The 25,194-nt window shown below is 38.5% G+C and overlaps 1 protein-coding gene across 3 annotated transcripts in view; it reads left to right on the top strand.

Moving 5' to 3' along the window:
• The window catches only part of LOC133608768 (uncharacterized), a 115,646-nt gene extending 96,306 nt beyond the window's left edge, over positions 1-19,340 (top strand). For all 3 annotated transcript variants that reach the window (XM_061964293.1, XM_061964302.1, XM_061964285.1), the window contains 4 exons: positions 7,287-7,378; positions 9,928-10,049; positions 11,533-11,637; positions 18,662-19,340. In XM_061964293.1, coding sequence (XP_061820277.1) covers positions 7,287-7,378; positions 9,928-10,049; positions 11,533-11,629 — 311 coding nt within the window. In that variant the 3' untranslated portion in view covers positions 11,630-11,637; positions 18,662-19,340. The remainder of the gene's footprint in view (positions 1-7,286; positions 7,379-9,927; positions 10,050-11,532; positions 11,638-18,661) is intronic.
• Positions 19,341-25,194: the final 5,854 nt, after the last annotated feature.

The raw sequence follows: 25,194 nt of genomic DNA, 5'->3' as shown, positions 1-25,194 counted from the left end.
AAAACATTTTATTTTTCACTAAAGAACGGTTAGGTGAATGCGCATATGAAACTGGTGGGGTTTGGTACCTCCAACAAGGTTAAGAACCACTGACAGACGTACACTACATCTAGGGGACCGCCTGTGATGAGGGGCAGCAGCGGCTGTTTGTTGAGGACGTGAACTCCAGAGTGAATCACGCTTTCATGTCTCCAAAACATCCCAAAAAGTCGCTAAATGTGTTGCTTGGGAGAAAGAAAGTCACTAATAGTAGTTGGAAAGTCACTAGATTTAGCGAGAAAGTCGGCAAGGAGTGTGGTAAAGAGAGAACCCACGACCCGCCTTACGTTGCTTCTGATTGGTTTATATTGCGTGGTGCCTTTCGTGATTGGTTAGAGTAAGGCACCGGGGATTGATGGCTTGGTCTGGGATTGGTTATCTCGGTCAATCAATCAGACTTACTCAAACTACTGCAAGCTGTGAAGACCAAAGTTTATCATAATGAAAAAAAATACACAAAGTAGGGAATGGGGAATATAAGTGAGAAATGTCAAGTGTGGCCTGAGAAAGGGTTAAATTGCGTGACTGTCACGCTCAAAGCACTTGGCAGCTCTGTCCTAGCTTGTTTTCTATTAATCCATTTAATAAATACTGAAGAACAGATCTATTTTGATATTTGATACCTTATGAAAGCATTACTATTAAATTAATTTGAAATTGGCTTTAATGGCAAAAAATAAGCTTTTGGAAATGACCTGACACTGCCATTTTGCTGACAGCAACATTTTGGAGCTTGTTTTCTATCAATGTATTTAAGAAATAGAGTAAAAAAAAGTTGAATTGTAATATGTGACACCATATTGAAGCATTACAATTGTTAAAATGAGCTAAGATGGCGAAAAATAAGCTTTTGGAAATGAGCGAGCTTTCCAGACACACTGGCATTATGCTCATAGCAATATTTGCCTCGTTTTCTATGATTTCATTTAAGAAATATAATTAAAACAATTGAATTGAATTATCTGACACCCTATTAAAGCATTCACATTGATAAATGTATTTAAAGCTTTTTAGTTTCAAATGGCAAAAAATAAGCTTTTGGAAATGAGCTAGCTGCTTCACCTGACATACTGGCATTTTGCTGATATCAATATTGTCCGAGCTTGTTTTCTATGAATTTATTGAATAAATAAAATTCCATCCTTCCATTTTCTACCGCTTGTCCCTTTTCAGGGTCGCGTGGGGGGGGGGGGGGGGGGGGGGGGGGGGGGGTTCGCTGGAGCCTATCTCTGCTGCATTCGTGCAGAAGGCGGTGTACACCCTGGACAAGTCGCCAGCTCTTCGCAGGGCATTAATAAAATTAGAACAACTAAATTGTAATATTTGACACCCAAATAGAGCACTATAATTGTTAAATGGATTCAAAATGTGCTTCAATGGAAAAAATAAGCTTTTGGACATGAGCTAGCTTACCTGACATACTGGTATTTTGCTGATAACGATACTTTCCTAGCATGTTTTCTAGGAATTCATATAAGAAATATAATAGGAGCAGTTTAATTGTAATACCCGACAACCTGTTAAAGCAGTACAATTGTTACATTGATTTAAAATAAACTAATGGCAAAAAACAAGCTTATGGAAATTGCCATTTTTTGGATAGCAATTTTCCTAGCTTCCTTGCTAACAAAGCTGTATAGCGCCATTGTTAGGACATTTACACGCAGGTCACCATGGCTTGATATGGATTGTAACCCCATCAATAATTTTTCTATTATGTGTATCATATACACAGAATAGAAGGTGAAAAAGAAGGCTACACTCTCACTGGTCACTTAGACTTACAGTCCACTGATTCTGAGTGGAAACTTGAAGTCAAATGAGTTAACCACAAGATATGCTAGTAGTGGGAGGTTGTAGGAATCATGTAGAAAGTCTCCTCAACCCTGAGGCTGATACTGTAGTGGTCCTGCAGGAAAATAAGATCTGGGGCAGAATTCCTGCGATCCTACTGCTTCACAGCCTCTGGAATGTCTGTTTTGCTTCCGAAAGGCAGGAAATTTGACTTGCAGCTCAGAGTTTGATCAGTTAGAACAGGGGTCGGGAACCTTTTTGGCTGAAAGAGCCATGAAAGCCAAATATTTTTAAAATGTATGTCCGTGAGAGCCATATAATATTTTTTAACACTGAATACAACTAAATGCTTGCATTTTTAAGTAATACCAACATTTTTAGAGTACAATAAGTCTCTTATTCGTTTTAATAACATTGTTATTCTGAAGCTAACAAATAATAAATAGAATACTTACCATTAATGCGACCTCTTGAACAGGTGCGGTAGAAAATGGATTAATGGATTAAAATCCATGAGAATGTTTTATATTTTGAACGTTATTTTTAACACTGTGATTACCAGCGGAATTATTCATTACTTATGTTAAGCAATGTCAGCTAAGATGTATCAGAGCCAGATGCAGTCATCAAAAGAGCCACATCTGGCTCTTGAGCCATAGGTTCCCTACCCCTGAGTTAGAAGAAACTGGGGACTCTGTAAGGAGTCTTTAACTTGTATTGTCTACAAGTAGTTTTTATGATTCTACTTTTGTACAATGCACATAAGTCTGACATAATCATCAAAATGTGAGTGAGTTGTTGACTTACAGCTTTACTTTGACACTGTTTTTCTAACATCCACCCATCCATTTTCTACCGCTTGCCCCTTTCGTACATAGTTTTATCAGACATGCTCAATATTGGCTTTCTCACCAATATTTCACATGCCGATACGTCCCAGTACCACTTTTATTGATATGATACAATCCAAATATCAATATCTCATTTTCACACTAATATCAGAGTTTACTGTACAGCCATTTATGTGGAATACATTCATTTTCATGCTCTCAAAAGTAATTGACATTCAATATTTTGTTGTATCACCCGTTTGGCTGACTTTTGTTGACTGTCGACATAACCAAAACTAACCATAGCTTGCAAATTTACAGTTGCTAACAGTTTAAATAAAGAAAATAGTTGTATTAACTAGTAATACTGCCATGCTTTTACAGCAGTACATAAGTCTTTGTAATCAGCCCAAAAGGTCAGATTAAAGCCAAATCGCAAAAAAATAAAATAAATATATACATATATATATATATTTTATTTTTTTTCCCATTGGAAAAAATATCCATCCATTCTTCCATTTTCTACCGCTTAACGCAGGTGCTGTAGTCTGATACATTAGTTGCATCAGGACACAACACTAGCCTTGCTTGGGAATACAGGTGTGAAGAAATGAACAAAACATACCAAAAGACACTGAAAAAGAAAGGTAAGCTTACTAACTAAAGCTATTTAATTAGCATAAACCAAAAGCCTACCTACCTACTAGTGATGGGTCCGGCAACACCGATGCATCGGCGCATGCGTCGAGCTCATAGAGCGAAACCCTGTGTCGGTGCGCGTACCGCTTTTAGAAAGTCACGTGACCGATCATGAGCTGTTTTGGTCACGTGACCGATACGCGAACTGTGTCGCACTGACGCCTCCTCTGTGCCCTGTGAGCGTGTCTTTTCTACAGCCGGAGAAATAATAACTAAGAAGAGAAAGCGTCTAAAATTGAATACGTTGGAAAAACTGTTTTTTTTTTTAATACAAATGTGTAAAAAAAAAAAAATAATTTCCAGGTCCACAAGCATCCTCATTCACAACACGTTCTCTTAGATCTCCATGTTATGATACATGTTCACATTATTTATTGACTGTATCTAAAAAAGACAAAAAATATATTTTTATTTAAATGAAGTTATGAAATAATCCTAAATGAAATACAATGACTTGGTTTATATTATTGTATATACTAGGTCAGTGGTTCTCAACCTTTTTTCAGCAATGTACCCCCTGTGAATTTTTTTTTATTCAAGTACCCCCTAATCAGAGCAAAGCATTTTTGGTTGAAAAAAAAAAAGATGAAGTAAAATACAGCACTATGTCATCAGTTTCTGATCTATTAAATTGTATAACAGTGCAAAATATTGCTCATTTGTAGTGGTCTTTCTTGAACTATTTGGAAAAAAAGATATAAAAATAGCTAAAAACTTGTTGAAAAATAAACAAGTGATTCAATTATAAATAAAGATTTCTACACCTAGAAGTACCTACTCAGTGGCCTAGTGGTTAGAGTGTCCGCCCTGAGATCGGTAGGTTGTGAGTTCAAACCCCGGCCGAGTCATACCAAAGACTATAAAAATGGGACCCATTACCTCCCTGCTTGGCACTCAGCATCAAGGGTTGGAATTGGGGGTTAAATCACCAAAATGATTCCCGGGCGCGGCCACCGCTGCTGCCCACTGCTCCCCTCACCTCCCAGGGGGTGATCAAGGGTGATGGGTGAAATGCAGAGAATAATCTCGCCACACCTAGTGTGTGTGTGACAATCATTGGTACGTTAACTTTAACTTTAACTTTAAGTAATAATCAACTTAAAGTGCCCTCTTTGGGGATTGTATTAGAGCTCCATCTGGATTCATGAACTTAATTCTAAACATTTCTTCTCAAAAAAAAAAATCTTTAACATCAATATTTATGGAACATGTCCACAAAAAATCTAGCTGTCAACATTGAATATTGCATTGTTGCATTTCTTTTCACAGTTCTTTATGACAGACATTGTAGTGACAAACCTGAGCTTGTGCTTCACTGAGTTTATGAATTTACATTCATATTTTGTTGAAGTATTATTCAATAAATATATTTATAAAGGATTTTTGAATTGTTGCTATTTTTAGGATATTTAAAAAAAATCTCATGTACCCCTTGGCATACCTTCAAGTACCCCCAGGGGTACGCGTACCTCCATTTGAGAACCACTGTACTAGGTCATAAAATCAGTGTCAGTTGAGTCGGTCCATAGGTTGCCTGTAGGGATTTTTAATGTCCAGCAGATGTCAGTATTTAGTGACACAGTATCGACACAGTATCAATACAGTTTTGCAATGTGTCGAAACGGTTCATGAGGCCTCATCAACCCATCACTACTACCTACTCTAGCGAAAGAGGGGGTCCAAAACCTACAAGGGTGACAGCCACCACTAAGCCTGTTGTCTCTATATACAAACAAGTCCTAGGTGTGTAGTGTATAGAGGCCTCTGTCTAACCTTTCCCAAGACTAGGCTGCACACTATACAGATACTTACAAAAGTTGAAAGTAAAAAAAAAAAAATGAAGACAAAAAAACAGGTGGCACAAGCAAAAGAGCTTAACAAAAATGAGTACAAAACAAAGTAGCGTCAAAGACAAAGTAGCGTCTAACATGGCTTCACACAGCATGGCAGAAAAAGAATCAACCTGATCCAGTGTTGAGCAGGTGGTTTTAAGCAGGATGGGAGGATGAATGGTGGACCGGGATTGGCTGGTTGATTAACAGGTGAAATGAGGAGCAGCTGGGAACAGGAACCGGTTGATTGGCAGCAGAGGCAGTGAGATTGAGTGTGACCTGTAGAAACAATAGAAGAAGAAACACAAAACAAACAAACCACCACTACGTGGAACGTAACAGTCTCCAGTCTTAAATTGTTACAACTATTCTGTGACAGTCAGATGAGGTCTTGGATTCGTTCACAATTTTGATTGTATTTCCTCTTTTGTCACGTTTATGAGGATGACCGAGTTGGGATTTCTGTCTATGGTGTAATTCAAGTCCTCAACTGAATTGGGATCTGGAATCGTTTCCTTCAGATTGATTCCAATATTTACTAGGTAGTCATTGAATCGTTCAACTACTTTGTTCATATTGTTTTTTTCCCCCCTAAATATATTTATTTCCGTCTAAAAAGTATTTCAAATAATCCCTCTAAGCATCATTTTTAATGATACTATTTAGGGGGCTCCATGTTGCTCTCTTGTTTTTGTTCCTGTCTAATAATTGACTGTAATATTCTTGTCTACATGTTTGTCGTATGCTGGTTAGCTTGTTCTTATACATTTTGTACTTATTTTATGCCTCTATAGATCTTTGCATTATACATGTTCTAAATAATGTATTTTTCTTGTTAAAAGCATTTTTCAGTCCTTTTGTCATTTATGGGTGATTGTTCTTTTTTGCTTTTTTCTATGGACAGTGTTTATCTTGAAGCATCAGGAAAGTATTTAATTATTAATATGTGTCATCTACATCATTTTCACTGTATGAATTGTCCCAATGTTGTTCTCTAATATCATCCTTGAAAGCATTATACTTTCTTCTGTGCATTGTCTTTGAAATAACTTTTTGTCATCCTCATCACTCTTCCTGTAGTTTTCATCATAGATTGTGAAAACTGGTAAATGGTCGCAATTATTAGCAGATTATTTGTAGTATTATCTTAGACTTAGACTTAGACAAACTTTATTGATCCACAAGGGAAATTGTTCCACACAGTAGCTCAGTTTCAAATGATGGAAAGGGTAAGGATGGAAAGGATAATGCAGGTTTTAAGCAGACTAAAAATGTACCATAGTAGCAATATAAAATATAACATAAATGTACATAATATATATACAGTATATAATATATACTGATATATTATATCACTATATTATATTTTTATATAATATATAACAAATCCCAATTACCATGTACAATATTACAGTATATGTAACAGCTGCAGCAAAAAAAAAATTAAAAGAAATCACCAAATCATGAGTAAAACTATTATCAAAAAGCGTAACACAGTGTCCTGTGTTGGCCTTGTGATTTTAGGATACAAACTCCTGCTATACATTGTATTTATGAAGTAATCAATAATATTTTGCTTATTTGGGTTTAAAAAGGTTTATGTTGAAGTCACCACATAAGAAAATAATTTTTTGACTGTTTCAGTAAATGTTGCTTTTATCCAGTCCTCAACCCTATCAATACTTAGGTGTTGAAAGGTTTGATTAAAATATTAATTTGTTTTTTTAATGGCATTTCAATGCTTATATATTCTAAAATGTTATCAATTGCAACATACATGTTTTACCACTTTATATTGCAAGTCCTTCAACACATAAACTGCCACTTTGCCTCCATTCTTGTTGGTTCTGTTAATGTTTAAAATGTATTCCTTTTTTTAGCATCGATCCATGTTTTTGAGACAGCGATCACTTTGAAAGGTTTGTTGAAATGCTCCAAAAATTGCTCCATACTGTTGTCATTTGCATACAAGCTTCTGCAGTTGATATGAATACATGACTGTTTGGGTTAGTATGGTTAAAAGACATCGATGGGATGTTTAAGGACACGTCAAGAACGATGAAAAACCAATGGAATGTTCTTTGTGTTGCAGACATGAGCAGTTTAACACATAAACCTTTGTGGCAAAGAAGTGATGATTACCACAATGACACCACCAAAGGGCTTTCCATCTTCTATCAGCCGGTAAGTCTTGCGCAGATGTTGAAGGTTCCTGTTTAAATTTTAAGGGATGCATGCAATATTTGGTTGGTGTCAACAGTATTCAAAGGATTCATATCAACACTCAGTGAGTGCACATTTACAAAAGGTAAACATGCTAGGCTGTAGGCTAATAGGAACTAGCAGCTACAAAACAGCTAAGCACACAATAACACACAAGTAAGACGTACGGAATAAGTGACCTTAATTAAAGAATATTACTTTCTAAAACAGCACATTTGTCAATATACCGTATTTTTCGGGTATAAGTCGCACCTGCTGAAAATGCATAATAAAGAAGGAAAAAAACATATGTAAGTCGCACTGGAGTAAAAGTCACATTTTTGGGGGAAATATATTTGATAAAACCCAACACCAAGAATAGACATTTAAAGGCAATTTAGAATAAATAAAGAATAGTGAACAACAGGCTGAATAAGTGTACCTTATATGACGCATAAATAACCAACTGAGAACGTGCTTGGTATGTTAACGTAACATATTATGGTAAGAGTCATTCCAATAACTAACATATAGAACATGCTATACGTTTACCAAACAATCTGTCACTCCTAATCGCTAAATCCCATGAAATCTTTTACGTCTAGTCTTACGTGAATGAGCTAAATAATATTATTTGATATTTTACAGTAATGTGTTAATCATTTCACACATAAGTCGCTCCTGAGTATAAGTCGCACCCCCGCAAACTATGAAAAAAACTGCGACTTATAGTCCGAAAAATACGGTAAACAAGTCTCAAATAATTACAGTTGCACATTACATAAATATAAAAAGTCTTGAAAGCAGAAGATTATTAGAAAGTATCCAGTAATAAACGTGTCATGAGCTTAACTTCAAGAATTATTGTGATTATAAGGTGTTGCCAAAAAACAATTACCCCTCCACATTAACTTAAAGACAGCATAAGTCCATTCCAGGTTAGTGTTAGTGTTTTTCATTCCGACCATTGTTTTCTGTTTGACTAATTTCACTTGATCAAACCTTTTCTAGCATTCCACACCACAAAATAATAAAACGATGCTGATTTGTATTGGATCAACAAATTGGCCAACACTGAAGGCTCCAATATCAGTATCATATAAAAAGTGAAAAAGTTGTATGGGACACCTCTTGCCATCGTCAAGGTTCGGTACGTACCTCGGTTTTAAGATCACCGTTGGGTTTATATTGTGTACAATAGCTGGGTTGCATATGACGATATATTAGTATTTCTTCTTCGCGACTTAATTCACAAGATGGTCAAGCAGCTTGAGCATAGCATTAAAACAATTGAGAGTGAGTTTGATCAGAAAATGCCGTATTGCTGTGTTGTTCTTGGGTGTTCCAGTCGTTCAAATAGAGAGCTGGGAAAGCGCTTTCACAGAGTACCAAAGAAGTGATTCATAAAGGTAATAAACTCAAGGTAAAAACGAAAGTGCATCGAAGGAAATGGCTCTTAAAAATATCACTTTCATCATCTTGTGGGATACCATCGAACATGCTTGTGTCTTCAGCGATCACTTTGTAAAATGTTTAATTGATGGTCCAAACCACCATATTTTCATTGTCTTTTTTCATAACAGAAACTGAAAGCTTAGTTGTTGTTGTGCAGGAAAGCCGAGTGCTTTATTCGACATGGATGACCACCATTATAGCGTCTTTGGTGATATTCGTTAGCATCAAGAAAATATCCTTAAAAGTAATAATAAACTAGCTGAATAAATCTCTCATAGGCTCAACAGCATATACTGGATCTTGATATCGCTAGCAAACATTGCTGAACAACAGGGACATTAAAAGCTAAATTAATAAATAATAAGCTAACTGCAAACAAACGTATTCATTAGCGTCACAATCACAGCAGCACGGCACATAAAGTTCATACTGCCTGCAAGCAATTTGAACTTTTTTCTTCCAAGATAAGATAAAAACTTAGATATATACAATTCTATATGAACAAATACATATGATATAATATATCTTGGAAGAAAAAAGTTAAAATTTTTATACCCTTGTTGTTTACAAACTTTTTTTTTAGCAAAGTGAAAGCAGACAAGTGCAACAGTAAGAGTTTGAATAATTGTTTCATTTTAAGTAGAGTAAAGTTTCTTAATGATAGAAATGCAGCATTCATAGTCTCAGCTGATAACTGTTCTCCATCTTTACAAACAACGGCATTCCTTTGATCTTTTCCACTTGTCTTTGTCTGTTCATGTCAGGGGTGTGTCCTAACCTTTTCACTCAGGGTTGCATAATCAAAGAACTTTGGTATATACAAATATTTTGTAAAAAAGCTAAACTAAAGTAAATGCAATTTTCCATGCTAACAAAGCAAGCATGCCTGATAGAAAGCACTCAAAAGTAAGGCTCCACTTGTCCAAAAATGCTAGCTCATTTACTTTAAATATGCAATAAACATACCGATATTGTGTACTGGGAATCGGTACAGTATGGATTCAAATGTGAAAGGCACCAATTCCTGCGTGCGTGTGTGTGTGTGTGCGCGCGCACATGCTTGTGTGTGTTTTCAGCTGAGTGATTCCTACACATTGGGCAGAGTCAAAGACTTGGTGAAGAGAACCAAGTTGAGAAACCAGAGCAGACTGGGACTGTCCACCTCCTCTCTGAAGATGTCATGTCCACAACTGTACAGGTGAGCGCCACCATGCAGCTTCATTGTTTGTTTGTTACGGTGGTTTGGAAGTATTAGCACAACTGCATCGTATGCTGGTCAATGCAGTATTTGACAGGAGAAAATGATGCAAACTTTGCAATCATTTTCAAAATATTTTTTACCTCGGGTTTTGCACATTTTTATGTGGTCAAAAATTGCACGTGACAAACTAGTCCTTTGAATGTATTTTTACATTTTTTTTTGCATGAAAATCTATTTGTATTATTTATAAAATGTTTCATGTTAATTTTTGGGGTATTTGGAACAGATTTATAGATCTATATTATTTTTTTATGGATTAGTTAGGGTCAATTAGTTTGGGTTTTTGTACAATTTGGTTTTTGTCTGACCTTTAGGAATGGATTTCTAATGACAATCAAGGGTCTTTATTTTGAGGGCACTTTCACTCCTCCATTACATTTATGTGAAACAATTTTATAATTGTTTTAAATAAGCTTAAACTTGCACAAATTATAATTTTTAACATAATGAAATGAAGAATTTGCATATCTTCCTGAGATATCTCCGTCCGCAGCCTCCGAAGCAGAACCTCCAGGTTCTGTAACAGCTTCTTCCCTCAAGCCGTAAGACTCTTGAACGCATCATAATTAAATTATCCCCTCAACTCCCCCCCCAAAATGGATTAACTCGCTGGAATAAAAAAGACAATATAACATACATCCATAAACGTGGACGCATGTGAAAAAGTGCAATATATTTATCTGTACAGTAATCTATTTATTTATTTATGTATATTTATTTATTTTATATATATATTTATATATTATTTATATATATTTATTTATTTATACATGCACCTTATTGCTTTTTTATCCTGCACTACCAAGAGCTTATGTAACGAAATGTTGTTCTTATCTGAGCTGTAAAGTTCAAATTTGAATGACAATAAAAAGGAAGTCTAAGTCTAAGTCTAAGTATAATCCGTTTAACACTTGTTTACCAGCCGAGCACTACCGCTGCGCGCCACTGGGGACAATGAGATTCTATGAGGCAATTTGTTCAAAGTCAAAGTTAAAGTACCAATGATTGTCACACACACACTCGGTGTGGTGAAATTATTCTCTGCATTTGACCCATCACCCTTGATCACCCCCTGGGAGGTGAGGGGAGCAGTGAGCAGCAGCGGTGGCCGCGACCGGGAATCATTTTTTGGTGATTTAACACTCAATTCCAACCCTTGATGCTGAGTGTCAAGCAGGAAGGTAATGGGTCCCATTTTTATAGTCTTTGGTATGACTCGTTCATTATAACCTTAGCAGGAGCAGGAAGGAATAAGTTAGCCATATGACACACTTTGTTATTTATTAATTAATTAATTTTACTTATTCAAATGTGGCCCGCCACGGATCGTGGAGCCCGATGCACAGCCTGTGATAAAGGGCTGGGGGGCCCTGACTGGCTTCACTAAAAGTAGTCAATGATGGCGTCTTTATGTTTTCAGGCCCGATTTTGGAGGAGAACAAGTTTCTGGCAGAAACAGGAGCTCCATGGTTGTGTTGGGACACCACAACACGTGGGACATTCCTTGGCTACAATAAATATGCAGGTTGTGTCCATTGCTCTCATCTCTGCTCACCACTGGCGTATGTTTTAAACTTGTAGAAGTTGCATCATCGGTCCAAATTTCTGCATCGTTAACTAAACGAGTGTTTTTCAACCTTTTTTGAGCCAAGGCACATTTTTTTCATTGAAAAAATGCGGCGGCACACCACCAGCAGAAATCATTAAAACATGAAACTCAGCAGCCGATATTGACAATAAAAAGTCATTGTCGCAATTGTTGGAAATGACTTTAAACCATAACCAAGCATGCATCACTATAGCTCTTGTCTCAAAGTAGGTGTACTGTCACGACCTTTCACACCACGCAGTGACTTATTTTGAGTTTTTTGCTGTTTTCCTGTGTGTAGTGTTTTAGTCCTTGTCTTGCGCTCCTATTTTGGTGGCTTTTTCTCTTTATTTGGTATTTTCCTGTAGCAGTTTCATGTCTTCCTTGACCGCTATTCCCCACACCTGCTTTGTTTTAGCAATGAAGAATATTTCAGTTGTTTTTATCCTTCTTTGTGGGGACATTGTTGATTGTTATGTCATGTTCGGATGTGCTTTGTGGACGCTGTCTTTGCTCCACAGTAAGTCTTTGCTGTCGTCCAGCATTCTGTTTTTGTTTACTTTGTAGCCAGCTTCAATTTTAGTTTCGTTCTGCATAGCCTTCTTTAAGCTTCAATGCCTTTTCTTAGGGGCACTCACCTTTTGTTTATTTTTGGTTTAAGCATTAGATATCTTTTTACCTGCACACTGCCTCCCGCTGTTTCCGACATCTACAAAGCAATTAGCTACCTGCTGCCACCTATTGATATGGAAGAGTATAACGTGGTAAGTCTGCCGATCTCCAGACAGTACAGACGCTCAACAACGGCACATTATTTGAGGATTCTAATTGTTGGTTTGCGAAAAATATTTTTAACCCAAATAGGTGAAATTAGATAATCTCTCACAGCACACCAGACTGTATCACACTAGTGTGCCATGGCATAGTGGTTGAAAAACACTGAACTAAACCAAGCGAGAAAGAAATAATGCAAATTATGGATGCGCCAATCAATCGGCAACCGATCAGTATCAGCAGATTTCCATTCAAAAGTATTTGGTTGGCCAATGCCAATTCATGTTTTTCAATTAGGGCTGGTTGATACTGAACATTTTATGTATCAATCGGGTACAAACTAAATACAGTAAATTTGATACCAATACCCTTTATTTGAATGCCATCGTCAAATAATTTTGAGAATTTTCCTCTCGTTAATTAATTATGGTTTTGGTAAAACTAGGGTTGCAAAATTCCGGGAATATTCAAAGTTGGAAACTTTCCATAGGAATTAACGGGAATATATGGGAATTAATGGGAATAAACATTGAATGCAACATGCTAGATCTTGCAGCATGATTATTAGCTAAAACAACTTGATTTAATGCAAATTCAGTAGAATTTCAACCCTGCACTGTGCATTCCTCCATCACATGTGCAGTGCATTCTTCCATCACATGCACAGATAATTCCCAGCACACTACAGCAGGGCTATTGAGGCCACACTAGTATTTGAGCCCAAGGACTTCATCCAGTCAGGTAAGTTTTGATGATATTACTGGGGTAAATATATTTGATCTATGGTATTTAAGTTTAATAGTTTAATGTTCCTGTACTTGTTAAATGATTTTGGGGCCAATATCACTAGCTAGCTAGATTTATGTACCACCACAGTCTCATAATGAACTGAAAATATTTCTCCGTTAGCCGTCATGCTATTTTTCTCGTTAGCGATCCGAATTTACCCTTTTTGTGATCTGTAAAGTTCAACTAGCAAATACTAAATCAAAACGTGTAGTTTCCTCTATCTTCTGTTCTACTAGCCATTCTGTTGTCATACAATAATGTAGGTTATAGTTTGATTTAGCATGCTGATTGAGTGTTCATTTATTCATCTAGCCTATTTCTATTCATTTGTCCATCAGTAAAATATTTTAAAGACTACTCCAATTGTTTAGCTGACTATGTATATCTGTGTGTGGCATTGCATTAGTGTTTTACAAGAATAAATAAATACGAACAGAATAATGCTACGTACACCATCTGATGTGTGGAGACATTTCACCCCAACCAATATAGGCGGAAAGGCTGTGTACATTTGCAAATACTGTGCAAAGAGCTATGTCAAAAATGCCACAAAGATGCAGCAGCATATAGATAAGTGCCCAATAATATATAATTATTGTAATTCCCATATATTCCCATTAATTCCCATGGATGGTGTCCAACTTTGAATAATCAAAAAATGGTCAATATTTACAAACTTCCCGAGCTTAACTTTCCGTGGTAAATTTCCGGAAAGTTTCCGGAAATTTACCGGAAACTTTTCACCCCTTTGCAACCGTAGGGAAAACACACAACAATTATTTTAGGCAAATAACATTTTTATTATTAACTAAATACGACAATGTAACAGTATATAAAACATACTAGTATATTATGTTGTACTACACACAAATGTTTAGGAAAAAGTCACTAGGCCTAAAGAAACCCAGAGGTGGGTAGAGTAGCCAGAAATTGTACTCAAGTAAGAGTACTGTTACTTTAGAGATTTATTACTCAAGTAAAAGTAAGGAGTAGTCACCCAAATATTTACTTGAGTAAAAGTAAAAAGTATGTTGTGAAAAAACTACTCAAGTACTGAGTAACTGATGAGTAACATACACACTCATATCATACATATATATATATATATATATATATATATATATATATATATATATATATATATACATATATATATATATATATATATATATATATATATATATAAATATACATACATACATACATATACATTGATATATACAGCATATAATTTATAAGTATTTATTTTGCTGTTTTTGTTTACATGTTAAAGGTGTTTTAATGAATATACATGCATGTTTAACATATAGATTCCTTTCTTTAATGAAGACTAGAATATAAGTTGGTGTATTACCTGATTCTGATGACTTGCGTTGATTGTAATCAGACAGTCGTGATGATAACGTCCACGTTTTCAAATTGAGGAGAAGAAAAGTTCCTCCTTTCTGTCTAATACCACATAAAAGTGGTGGGTTTTTTGGCATCCTATTTGTCCAGCTTCCATATTCGTTTTTATACACTTTACAAGAAATATATTGGTGTCAAACTCCGTAGCTTGCTAGCTTGTTTACGCTGGCTTTCGGAGACTCTTGTTTTGAAAGCGCAGGCGCGATGGCGCGGCACTTTTATTGTGAAGACAGGAACGTCCTCATGTGCGGTCAGTATTGAGGCTTTTGACGGTACGGTTGAAATAAAACAATTATCTTTTTTCCTTCACACTTTTGATTGATTGATTGGAACTTTTATTATTAGATTGCACAGTACAGTACACATTCCGTACAATTGACCACTAAATGGTAACACCCCAATAAGTTTTTCAACTTGTTTAAGTCAGGTCATGTGACCACCTGGCTCTGTTTGATTGGTCCAACGTCACCAGTGACTGCATCTGATTGGTGGAACGAAGTGAAACGTCACCAGTAAGGCAGGCACTTTGAAGGTCTGTCTGACAGACCAAAACAAACAAAGCGTGCATTAACAGATCGATAAAAATTAGTAGCGAGTAGCGAGCTGAATGTAGATAAAAGTAGCGGAGTAAAAGTAGCGTTCCTTCTCCATAAATATACTTAAGTAAAAGTAAAAGTATGTTGCATTAAAACTACTCTTAGAAGTACAATTTATCCCAAAAGTTACTCAAGTAGATGTAACGGAGTAAATGTAGCGCGTTACTACCCACCTCTGAAGAAACCTAAATATGGAACAATAACTTCAGCAAAAATATGACTAGCATAATGGCAGTCAGTGCTTACTCTTTGCCAAAACACTTTCAAATTGGAAAAAAAAAATGATATTGTAGAAAAAGTTGTATTGGCTTCGAAACAAGTTTTGGCAACAAATAAATATAAACAATGAAAAATTACAATATTCTTGGTGGATATTTGTTGTAACATAATATATTTTTGATGCCAATATTCATATTTTTGTACAATGTTGTTGTTTTTGTGCTGTTCACAGACTTTTTTTTTTTAACTTTTGTTTACAGATTTTTTTTTTCCAACTTTTCCTTTTTCTCATTCGCTTCTCTTTTTTGTGGGTTCAAATTAATGGAAGTGTTTGACGTGTAGGTGTGAGCGCCTGTGGGCGGGGCTTACAACAAGTTTACCCGGAAGCAGTTTTAACCGCACAAGCTCTTGTTCTAACGAGAAGAGCCTCATATCTTGGCTGAGCAAACAGCTTTTTCCATTCATCAATTTTCTACCATTTGCCCGGAAACTATCCCAGCTGCACTCGGGCGGAAGGCAGGGTACACCATGGACAAGTCACCAACTCATACAGGGCCAACACAGATAAACAACATTCACACACTAGGGCCAATATGGTGTTGCGAATTAGCCCATCCAAAGGTGCATGTCTTTAGAGGCGGAAAAAGCCGGAGTACCCGAAGAGAATCTACGGCACAGCATTTGGTTGGCGACTTGTCCAGGGTGTACCCTGCCTTCCGCCCGAGTGCAGATGGCAAAAGCTCCAGCTCCACCGCAACCCCAAGAGGGACAAGTGGTAGAAAATGGATTGATAGATGGAAGTATAACCGTACAACTTTTTTTTTCTACTTTTAGTTCTAAATAGGTTGACTTGTGTCTGTTTGTATGTCTTAATATTGTGTGGGTCCAATGGTTGATCGTTTGTGAACTATTTATACTGTATATTGGCAATTGTCATGCATAAATTGACCAGTATTAGTTGTTATTGTTTGTGGACACCAAGAACATTTTTGTTTAAGTGGAGCTCCTTCTTCTTTTCGTTGCCGCTTGTTACACTTGGAGACCAGCTATCAGAATGAATCTCGCCATCTTCTGTAGATCATCTACCCGGCAGTACAGTTTTTTCTCCGGGTGTGTTGGGTCTGGCCACATTTCCTCCCTTAACGCTTGAAGATTCCTGCAGTCCTGTAGAATGTGGGCCGTGTCCTGTTGCTCTTCTCCACATGGATATATCGTAGAGGGCATGACTTTGATCTTTCTGTGGAGGTGTTAGTTCAGTCTGTTGTGCCCGGTACAGAGCCTGAGTATGACCACCTGGTCGGGTCGTGGCAACTGATGGTATGAGTCTGCTTTTGTGATAGTTTAAACAGAGCTTTTATGATGGTTTTTATCTGTCAGGCTGACTAGGTTGTTTTCTTGGTTTTGATTGGCCACCCCTCGGTAGGGTGTTTTACAGTGCCTTTTCAAGGTCTGTTAGTTTTCCGGAAATGATAGGCTCCTAACACAGAGAATGCGTCTTGGGTGTTGTTGTCCACTCTACTGCTGATGGTGTTTGCTGCATGTATCAGTGCTTCAACTTCTGCTTATAGTTGGTGCAAAGCAGGCTTGCTGGTATTGCTTCTGCTTGCTTTTCTCCATGAGGCATTGGATGTGGGCCCCAGCATCGCCACACTTGACAGCATTTGTGGCTGATCCATCGGTGTACGCTTGGATCCAGCTGTTTTGAAGGTATCTTTTCTCAAGCATGGCTTAGGTTACAACGTCACTTTGTACACCTTTCATTGTAGACATTTAATTACATCATCATTTCATTGGGAGACGGAGATGTTGACTGTGATGTTGGTTCTTCGTTCTTCCCATGGAGGAGCGTCAAGGGTGAAGGAAACGGTTTCAACATGGTCTGGGAGGTTTTTTTATGTTTTGCATAATTCTTGTTTTTTATGGCAAAACTGGATTGTTTGAGTCTGCCTGACAACAGTTGTTGGAGTCTGACTTTCATTAGATGGTCTGTGCCAAAGTCTTTTGTTCTATTCTTTTGGATAAGAGAGGGATGCCAGTTAATTCTTCCATTTTGTTGATTGGTGTTGAATTCATTGAACTTGTGATGTTTCTCAGTGTTTGGTTTTGGATTTGGGCACAAAATGAGTTTGTTAAGTATACAGATGAGCTGACAACTCTGCTGTAACTTTCACTCATTGAGGAATGTTTCTCTGCTTGCATCAAGCCCGGTCAATGTCATATACATACTTGTCAACCCTCCCGATTTTCTCGGGAGACTCCCGAAAATCTCCCGGGGCAACCATTCTCCCAAATTTCTACCGATTTCCACCCAGACAACAATATTGGGGGCGTGCCTTAAAGGCACTGCCTTTTGCGTCCTCTACAACCTGTCGTCACGTCCGCTTTTACCCCATGCAAACAGCTCGCAGGCTCATTCACATAATAAATGCGGCTTTAGCCCACACATCAGTGAATGAAAGGCATACTTGATCAACAGCTATACAGGTCACACTGAAGGTGGCCGTATAAACAACTTTAACACTGTTACAAATATGCTGTGAACCCACACCAAACAAGAATGACAAACACATTTCGGGAGAACATCCGCACCGTAACACAACATAAACGCAACAGAACAAATACCCAGAATCCCTTGCAGGACTAACTCTTCCGGGACGCTACAATATACACTGCCGCTACCACCAAACCCCGCCCCCCACCACCTCAAACCTGCCCCCCCACCCCATCTCCCGAATTCGGAGGTCTCAAGGTTGGCAAGTATGGTCATATATAGTACACCAACGTGATTGGTAGGTTTGCTGAGCTCCACACACAACACTATAAAGTGCCAATAATGTAAAACTTGTGGGCCGCACTAATATTAAACTTTCATATTGAGGTAGAGGCCGCAAAATATTATCTCGGGGGTTGCAATTGACTCGCAGCTATACATTATCAAAACAAGATTTGTCGAGTAATATCAAGAATTATCCGTTGGTCGCGTTCCCAGACATGTCAAACTATCTGGTGCTCCAGACGTCATTACACGACAACAGATGCAGTTTAAATATTGTGTTTAAGTATCAGTATCGGCCGATTTCACTCATTGATGATTGGTATCAGAAGCATGTAATTTTAATCAGAACATCCCTAAAGTGAAACTAATAACATCCATTTGTGTCCCCTCTTCCAATCAGATCCAGATGGCGCCACACAGAAGAAAGAAACACTGACAGTGATTCTAGACGAGGACAAAAAGAGGAAAAATAAAAATAAAGAGGACAAGAAACTCGAAGGCAAAGAGAGCCAAAGCTACCAGAAATTGAATTCTGATACATATAAAAAAAGGAATGTCTGTTGAATTTATGTTACATGTAAGACAACGTCGATGGTAACATTACATTCTTTTACTGTACGAGTAAGTTTGCATTGTAAACAAATCTATCTAATGTGCAATATAAATATTCTTACTGTAAGTGATGTAAATATGATCAATATAATTATCTGTAACATGTTGGAGTGCATGCAGATGACGTAACATAACAAGTAAAGCAACAAATATGACATTTCACTTAAACAAATAAAAGCCTTCCTGCTGCATCCTCGTATGAATCTACTCCAGCTATTGAGCTCAGCTGTCAAAATGACTTTAACAGAAGACAGAAAAACATTAAATACCAAAATGATGCTACAATTAAAATGTTTATGCGTGAGTTCAACAAATAAGCGATCATTGTCGTAACCAAAGTGAAATAAGCCGTTACTTGTGCATTTACTTGACTATAATGACAATAAAGCTCTCCAATGTTTAGTATTATAAATCTGAGTCTAAAAGAGTTGTTCAAAGTGTGCATTTTGTTCGTTGCTGTGGTGGAATCCAGGTTATTACTGCCATGCTTTTATTTTTAAGCATGAGTTCATTCACTGAACAGGAAATGTGTGTTTTCATGCTGTTATGAAGTTGTTGTGGTTTCCAAAACGAAAACCGAAGCAACTTTTTTAGAGTTCTTTCTGAATTCAATCGGGCTTCTCACCTTCTTTATCCAAGCTGGTACTCACAACTTACAGCCAATACATTAGGTACCCACCAATACATTTAATCAGAGCATCATAAAGAAAATAGTAGTGTTCTAATAAACTATATTTTATTAGAAAACAATGCATGTTTGAAAGTCGTATTGTCTTTGTAGTCAAAACAAACATCCATCCATCCATTTTCTACCGCTTATCCCTTTTGGGGTCGCGGGGGGCGCTGGAGCCTATCTCAGCTACAATCGGGCGGAAGGCGGGGTACACACTGGACAAGTCGCCACCTCATCGCAGGGCCAACACAGATAGACAGACAACATTCACACTCACATTCACACACTAGGGCCAATGTAGTGTTGCCAATCAACCTATCCCCAGGTGCATGTCTTTGGAGGTGGGAGGAAGCCGGAGTACCCGGAGGGAACCCACGCAGTCACGGGGAGAACATGCAAACTCCACACAGAAAGATCCCGAGCCCGGGATTGAACCCAGGACTACTCAGGACCTTCGTATTGTGAGGCAGACGCACTAACCCCTCTGCCACCGTGATGCCCCAAAACAAACATGTTTATGATTTACAAGATGTGATGTTATACATTCACATGTGGTGTGTCTCAAAGTACCAGAATAATGGAAAAATAAATTTGATTTATATGCTGAATTGTGTTTAATTTTATCCGTTAAACGATATCCAATCATGTTTGTAATCTGAAAAAGTATGCTAAAATATTGTTTAAACTCGGCTGACCACATTCTGAAATCCCAAAATAAGGACACATATCTGCGTGCCAAGGCGGGATCACGCCAAGGCCGGGACTAGGTGAAAATTTGCCAATGATACTTGAACTTGCTTTAAGTCCCAAAAATTTAAAATCAAACCACTGAGGCATGGTAGAGATATACGTATATATTAAACAATCTTGCCTTCTTTAAAACGGTTTGGAATTTGAGACTTTAGTGACATATTTTGACTTAGTTACTACCACTGCTATTTTAATCTGAAAATATTTGGTTGCGTTTATACTGAGTAAAATATAAACACACTTTTGTGTTTGCTCTCATTTTTCATGAGTTGAACTCAAATATCTAAAACTTTCTATTTATTCACAAAATACCTAATCCTTTTAAATATTGTTCACTAATCTGTCTAAATCTGTGTTAGTGAGCATTTCTTCTTTGCCAAGATAATCTATCCCACCTCACAGGTGTGGCATATCAAGATGCTGATTAAACAGCATGATTATTGAACAGGTGTGCCTTAGGCCGCCCACAATAAAATGCCACTCTGAAATGTGCAGTTTTGCTTTATAGATCAGGTTGTTGATTGTAGCCTGTGGAATTTTGGTCCGCTCCTCTTCAATGGCTGTCCGAAGTTGCTGGATATTGGCAGGACCTGGAACATGCTGTCGTATACGCCAATCCACAGCATCCCAAACATGTTTAGTGGGTGACATGTCTGGTGAGTATGCTGGCCATGCAAGAATTGCCCCCAGGAATTATGTACAGTTCTTTGCAACGAGGGTCCGTGCGTTGTGAGGTGAATGGCACAACAATGGGCCTCAAGGAGCTCGTCACGGTATTTCTGTGCATTCAAAATGCCATCAATAAAATGCACTTGCGTTCGTTGTCCATACCATACACCTGCCCATACCATAAGCCCACCCAATTGATAACGGTGACATCAGATCACATACACAACGCCACTTATGCCATCTGCCCTGAACCGCGATTCATCCGTTAAGAGAACAATGTGCCAGACACCATCAAATGTGACTATTTGCCTGCTCAAGTTGGTTACGACGACAAACTGCAGTCAGATCGCGACCCCGATGAGGATGACAATCATGCAGATGAGCTTCCCCGAGACGGTTTCTCAGTTTGTGCAGCAATTCTTTGGTTATGCAAACTAATTGTTGCATCAGCTGTCTGGGTGGCTGGTTTCAGACAATCATGAAGGTGGCACCTGCTGGATGTGGAGGTCCTGGGCTGGTGCGGTTACACGTGGTCTGCTGTTGTGAGGCTGGTTGGATGTACTGCCAAATTCTCTGAAACGCTTTTGGAGACGGTTTATGGTAGAGAAATGAACAATCAATTCATGAGCAACGGCTCTGGTGGACATTCTTACACTCAGCATGCCAACTGCAAATTTCAGAGTGGTGTTTTATTGTGGACAGCCTAAGGCACACCTGTGCAATATTCATGCTGTTTAATCAGCATCTTGATATGCCACACCTGTGAGGTGGGATGCATTATTTTGGCAAATAAGAAGTGCTCACTAACACAGATTTAGGCAGATTTGTGAACAAAATTTGAGAGGAATAGGTATTTACATAGTAAAACGTTTTAGATCTTTTGAGTTCAACTCATGAAAAATGGGAACAAAAACTATTAATTTTGTTCAGTGTAATTTGGCAGGTAAATATACTGCTAATTTAACCTGAAGAGATATTGGTTGTACTTTATTTTTGATATTAATATTGTATTATTTTATGTTGAAAAACATCAGCAAAACTAGCAAGTAATCTACTGTTTAAATGTTGGTTAGTGGACTTTTATTTTAAACTGCCCGAATGTTGAAAATGAGAACAGAAAGTGTTTCCTCTTGTTAATTCAACCTAAACTGTTGGTTGGACTTCATTCAAAGGATGTGAATGCATTGGCCATTAATTGTTGTTTACTTTTTTGTTTGTATCCATAATTCATTCATACATAACTATCTTGCAGAGTCCAGTATCCAGAATGAATTTCAAAGTCACACTGGTTGTTGTTGTTTTTTTGCTGAAAAATGACTGAATCCATTGCAACTGAATGAATCGTTTCGGATCATATTGTTCTAAATAAACTGATATAGTCCCTGAATTGTATTGGCAACCACAATGGCAACCACCCGTATTAGAATGTGAAAAAAAGCATGGTATGCCTTGCCTTGATGTTTAGAAAAACGTGAAATAAGTTGTCACGGCTTGTCACACCACGCCATGCCTTATCTTGGTTGGTTGGCATTTCCCTGTGTTTGATGATCACGTTCCGTTCTAGTGCTCTTATTTTGGTTTCTCTCCCTGTTTTAGTTAGCCCTTCCTGAAACGACTGCCTCAAAGTGCTGTTAGGTCTAGTTCGGGGGTCTCAGACACGCGCCCGCGGGCCAATTGCGGCCGGCGAGACGTTATTTTGCGGCCCCCACCTTAATATGAAAGTTTAATGTTAGTGCGGCCTGCGAGCATACTTGCCAACCCTCCCGATTTTTCCGGGAGACTCCCGAATTTCAGTGCCCCTCCCGAAAATCTCCCAGGGCAACCATTCTCCCGATTTTCACCCGGACAACATTATTAAGGGCATGCCGTGATGGCACTGCCTTTAGCATCCTCTACAACCTGTCATTGCGTACTTGATCAATAGACATACAGGTCACACTGAGGGTGGCCGTATAAACAACTTTAACACTGTTACAAATATGCGCCACACTGTGAACCCACATCAAAAAAGAATGACAAACACATTTCAGGAGAACATCCGCACCGTAACACAACATAAACACAACAGAACAAATACCCAGAATCCCTTGTAGCCCTAACTCTTCCGGGCTACAATATACACCCCTGCTACCACCAAATCCCGCCCCCCACACCTCAACCACACCTCCACAACCCCAAACATGTATTTTTCAAAGCCTGCAGTGAAGAGAAATGTTAGTGATGAGCAAAGACAATTCCAGGAAAAGTAGGAGATGCGATATTTCTTTGTTGAGCACAGGGGCACCCCGACGTGTCTTATTTGCACAGAGAAAGTTGCGGTGCACAAGGAATACAATTTGAAACTTCATTATACAACTAGACATGCAAAATACCAGGGAGATGAGAGAGTGAACCGGGTTGCAAATCTTAAAACCAGTCTACTGAGGCAACAAGATTTCTTCAAGAAAGCAACCGAAAAGAGCGATGCAGCAGTCAAAGATACGTAGCTTACATGGTGAGTGAGATGGTTGCTAGGGCGGGAAAGCCATTCAAAGAAGGTGAATTCATTAAAAAGTGCATGTTAGATTTTTGTTTAAGAAATCTTTTCTTGCGGCCCAGCCTCACCCAGTTTCTGCATCCAGTGGCCCCCCAGTTTGAGACCCCTGGTCTAGTTAGTAATCAACAGCCTATTTAAGCCAGCCTCACATTTTAATCAGGGCTCGAGAATTGACTGCTGTTTTTTTTTTGACGCCACACCGTAAGTGTAGTCTTGTTTTGAGTTCTGTATAGACTTTTTGTGCGCTCCTAACTGCACCGGTGTTCAGTTTTTTCGTGTAAACCCCTGCACGAGAATGTTTAGGTAGAAGTGTGAAGTGAAGTGAAGTGAATTACATTTATACAGCGCTTTTTCTCAAGTGACTCAAAGCGCTTCACATAGTGAAACCCAAGTTACATTTAAACCAATGTGGGTGGCACTGAGAGCAAGTGGGTAAAGTGTCTTGCCCAAGGACACAACGGCAGTGACTAGGATGGCGGAAGCGGGGATCGAACCTGCAACCCTCAAGTTGCTGGCACGGCTGCTCTACCAACCGAGCTATACCGCCCCACAAGGTAGAGTTTGACTAGTAGTCTTATAAAATATTATTTTACCTACAAGCTGTCTTTGTGCATTCTAGTTGCATCTACTGCTAACATGCGGCCCTGTAAGCGTGACAGAATTCTCGAGCCAACAAGTGATTTCGCACTGGAATACACAGAGGAAGAATTTGAGAGAAAAGTGCTTAAGGAATTAGAAGTGTTGAAGGACTCACCGGAGGAGTTGATTGTCTGAGGACCAGAGAATCATCCTTGCTTTAATGAAACTGTTTGGCCAAGTGCCAAGCCGGCACGTCGTCGACAAAGGCGGAAGCCAACTTCGTCACGCTGTCACAACGCTCTGCTGCAAGGGGGCTCAAGCGCTGCACCCTTCCTCTCCTAAGGGGGTTGAATACGGGAATTGACCACTTTGCCTCTCTATTCACAACTTGGGCTATTAGCCAGTGGAGCCTAAGCGCTGACGAACAAGTTGAGGCCACGCCACCAGTGCACAAGGCACGTACAAGAAAGGGCGAGTGACTGGTGCGCCCAGCCACGCCACCACCAGGTGACTCGAGTCGTTTGTCACAGACTTTTCCTTTCTGGAATACGCAGACATGCTAGATTTTTTTTCACCCTCAACTGTCAATTACTCAAACTCCTCCCGAAGTGACTTTCCAGCTTACCAAAGCTGAAGCCAAGTCTATACCAGCAAAGACCCTCTACCAGACCTCTGTCCTCCCACCCGTGACTGTTTCTCCCACTGGGTGGCTCGTGCTGGTAGATGTGCAAGTGGGGAGGCACAGCTGCATCCAGCCAAACAGCCACTACACTAACTTCAGTTTTTTTTAATTATTATTATTTATTGCAACTGTGTGCTGTCTCAGTGCGATCTGTGATCATGTTTACAGAGCCATTTTTACACCTAATTGGCGATCGCAATGCTTTAAAGGGGAACTGCACTTTTGCATTGTGATGCGTTTTTTTAATTAATGTGCCGCGGAGGCTTAAAATTATCAAAATACGTAAATAATAAATATTATTAAATGTGCCCGTAACTACATTACATATATACTTACATCATGTATAGCGTTTGGGTGTTTTATTTAAGGGGCCTTTTAGGCAGAATTGCACAGCTCCATTGTAAGTAAACTTTTGATCACATTATTTTAATA

Source organism: Nerophis lumbriciformis, linkage group LG02 (assembly GCF_033978685.3).
Source record: "Nerophis lumbriciformis linkage group LG02, RoL_Nlum_v2.1, whole genome shotgun sequence".
NCBI classification, from domain to species: Eukaryota; Metazoa; Chordata; class Actinopteri; order Syngnathiformes; family Syngnathidae; genus Nerophis; species Nerophis lumbriciformis.
The sequence above is the reverse complement of the archived record's forward strand: the minus strand, read 5'-3'. Positions and strand labels throughout refer to the sequence as shown.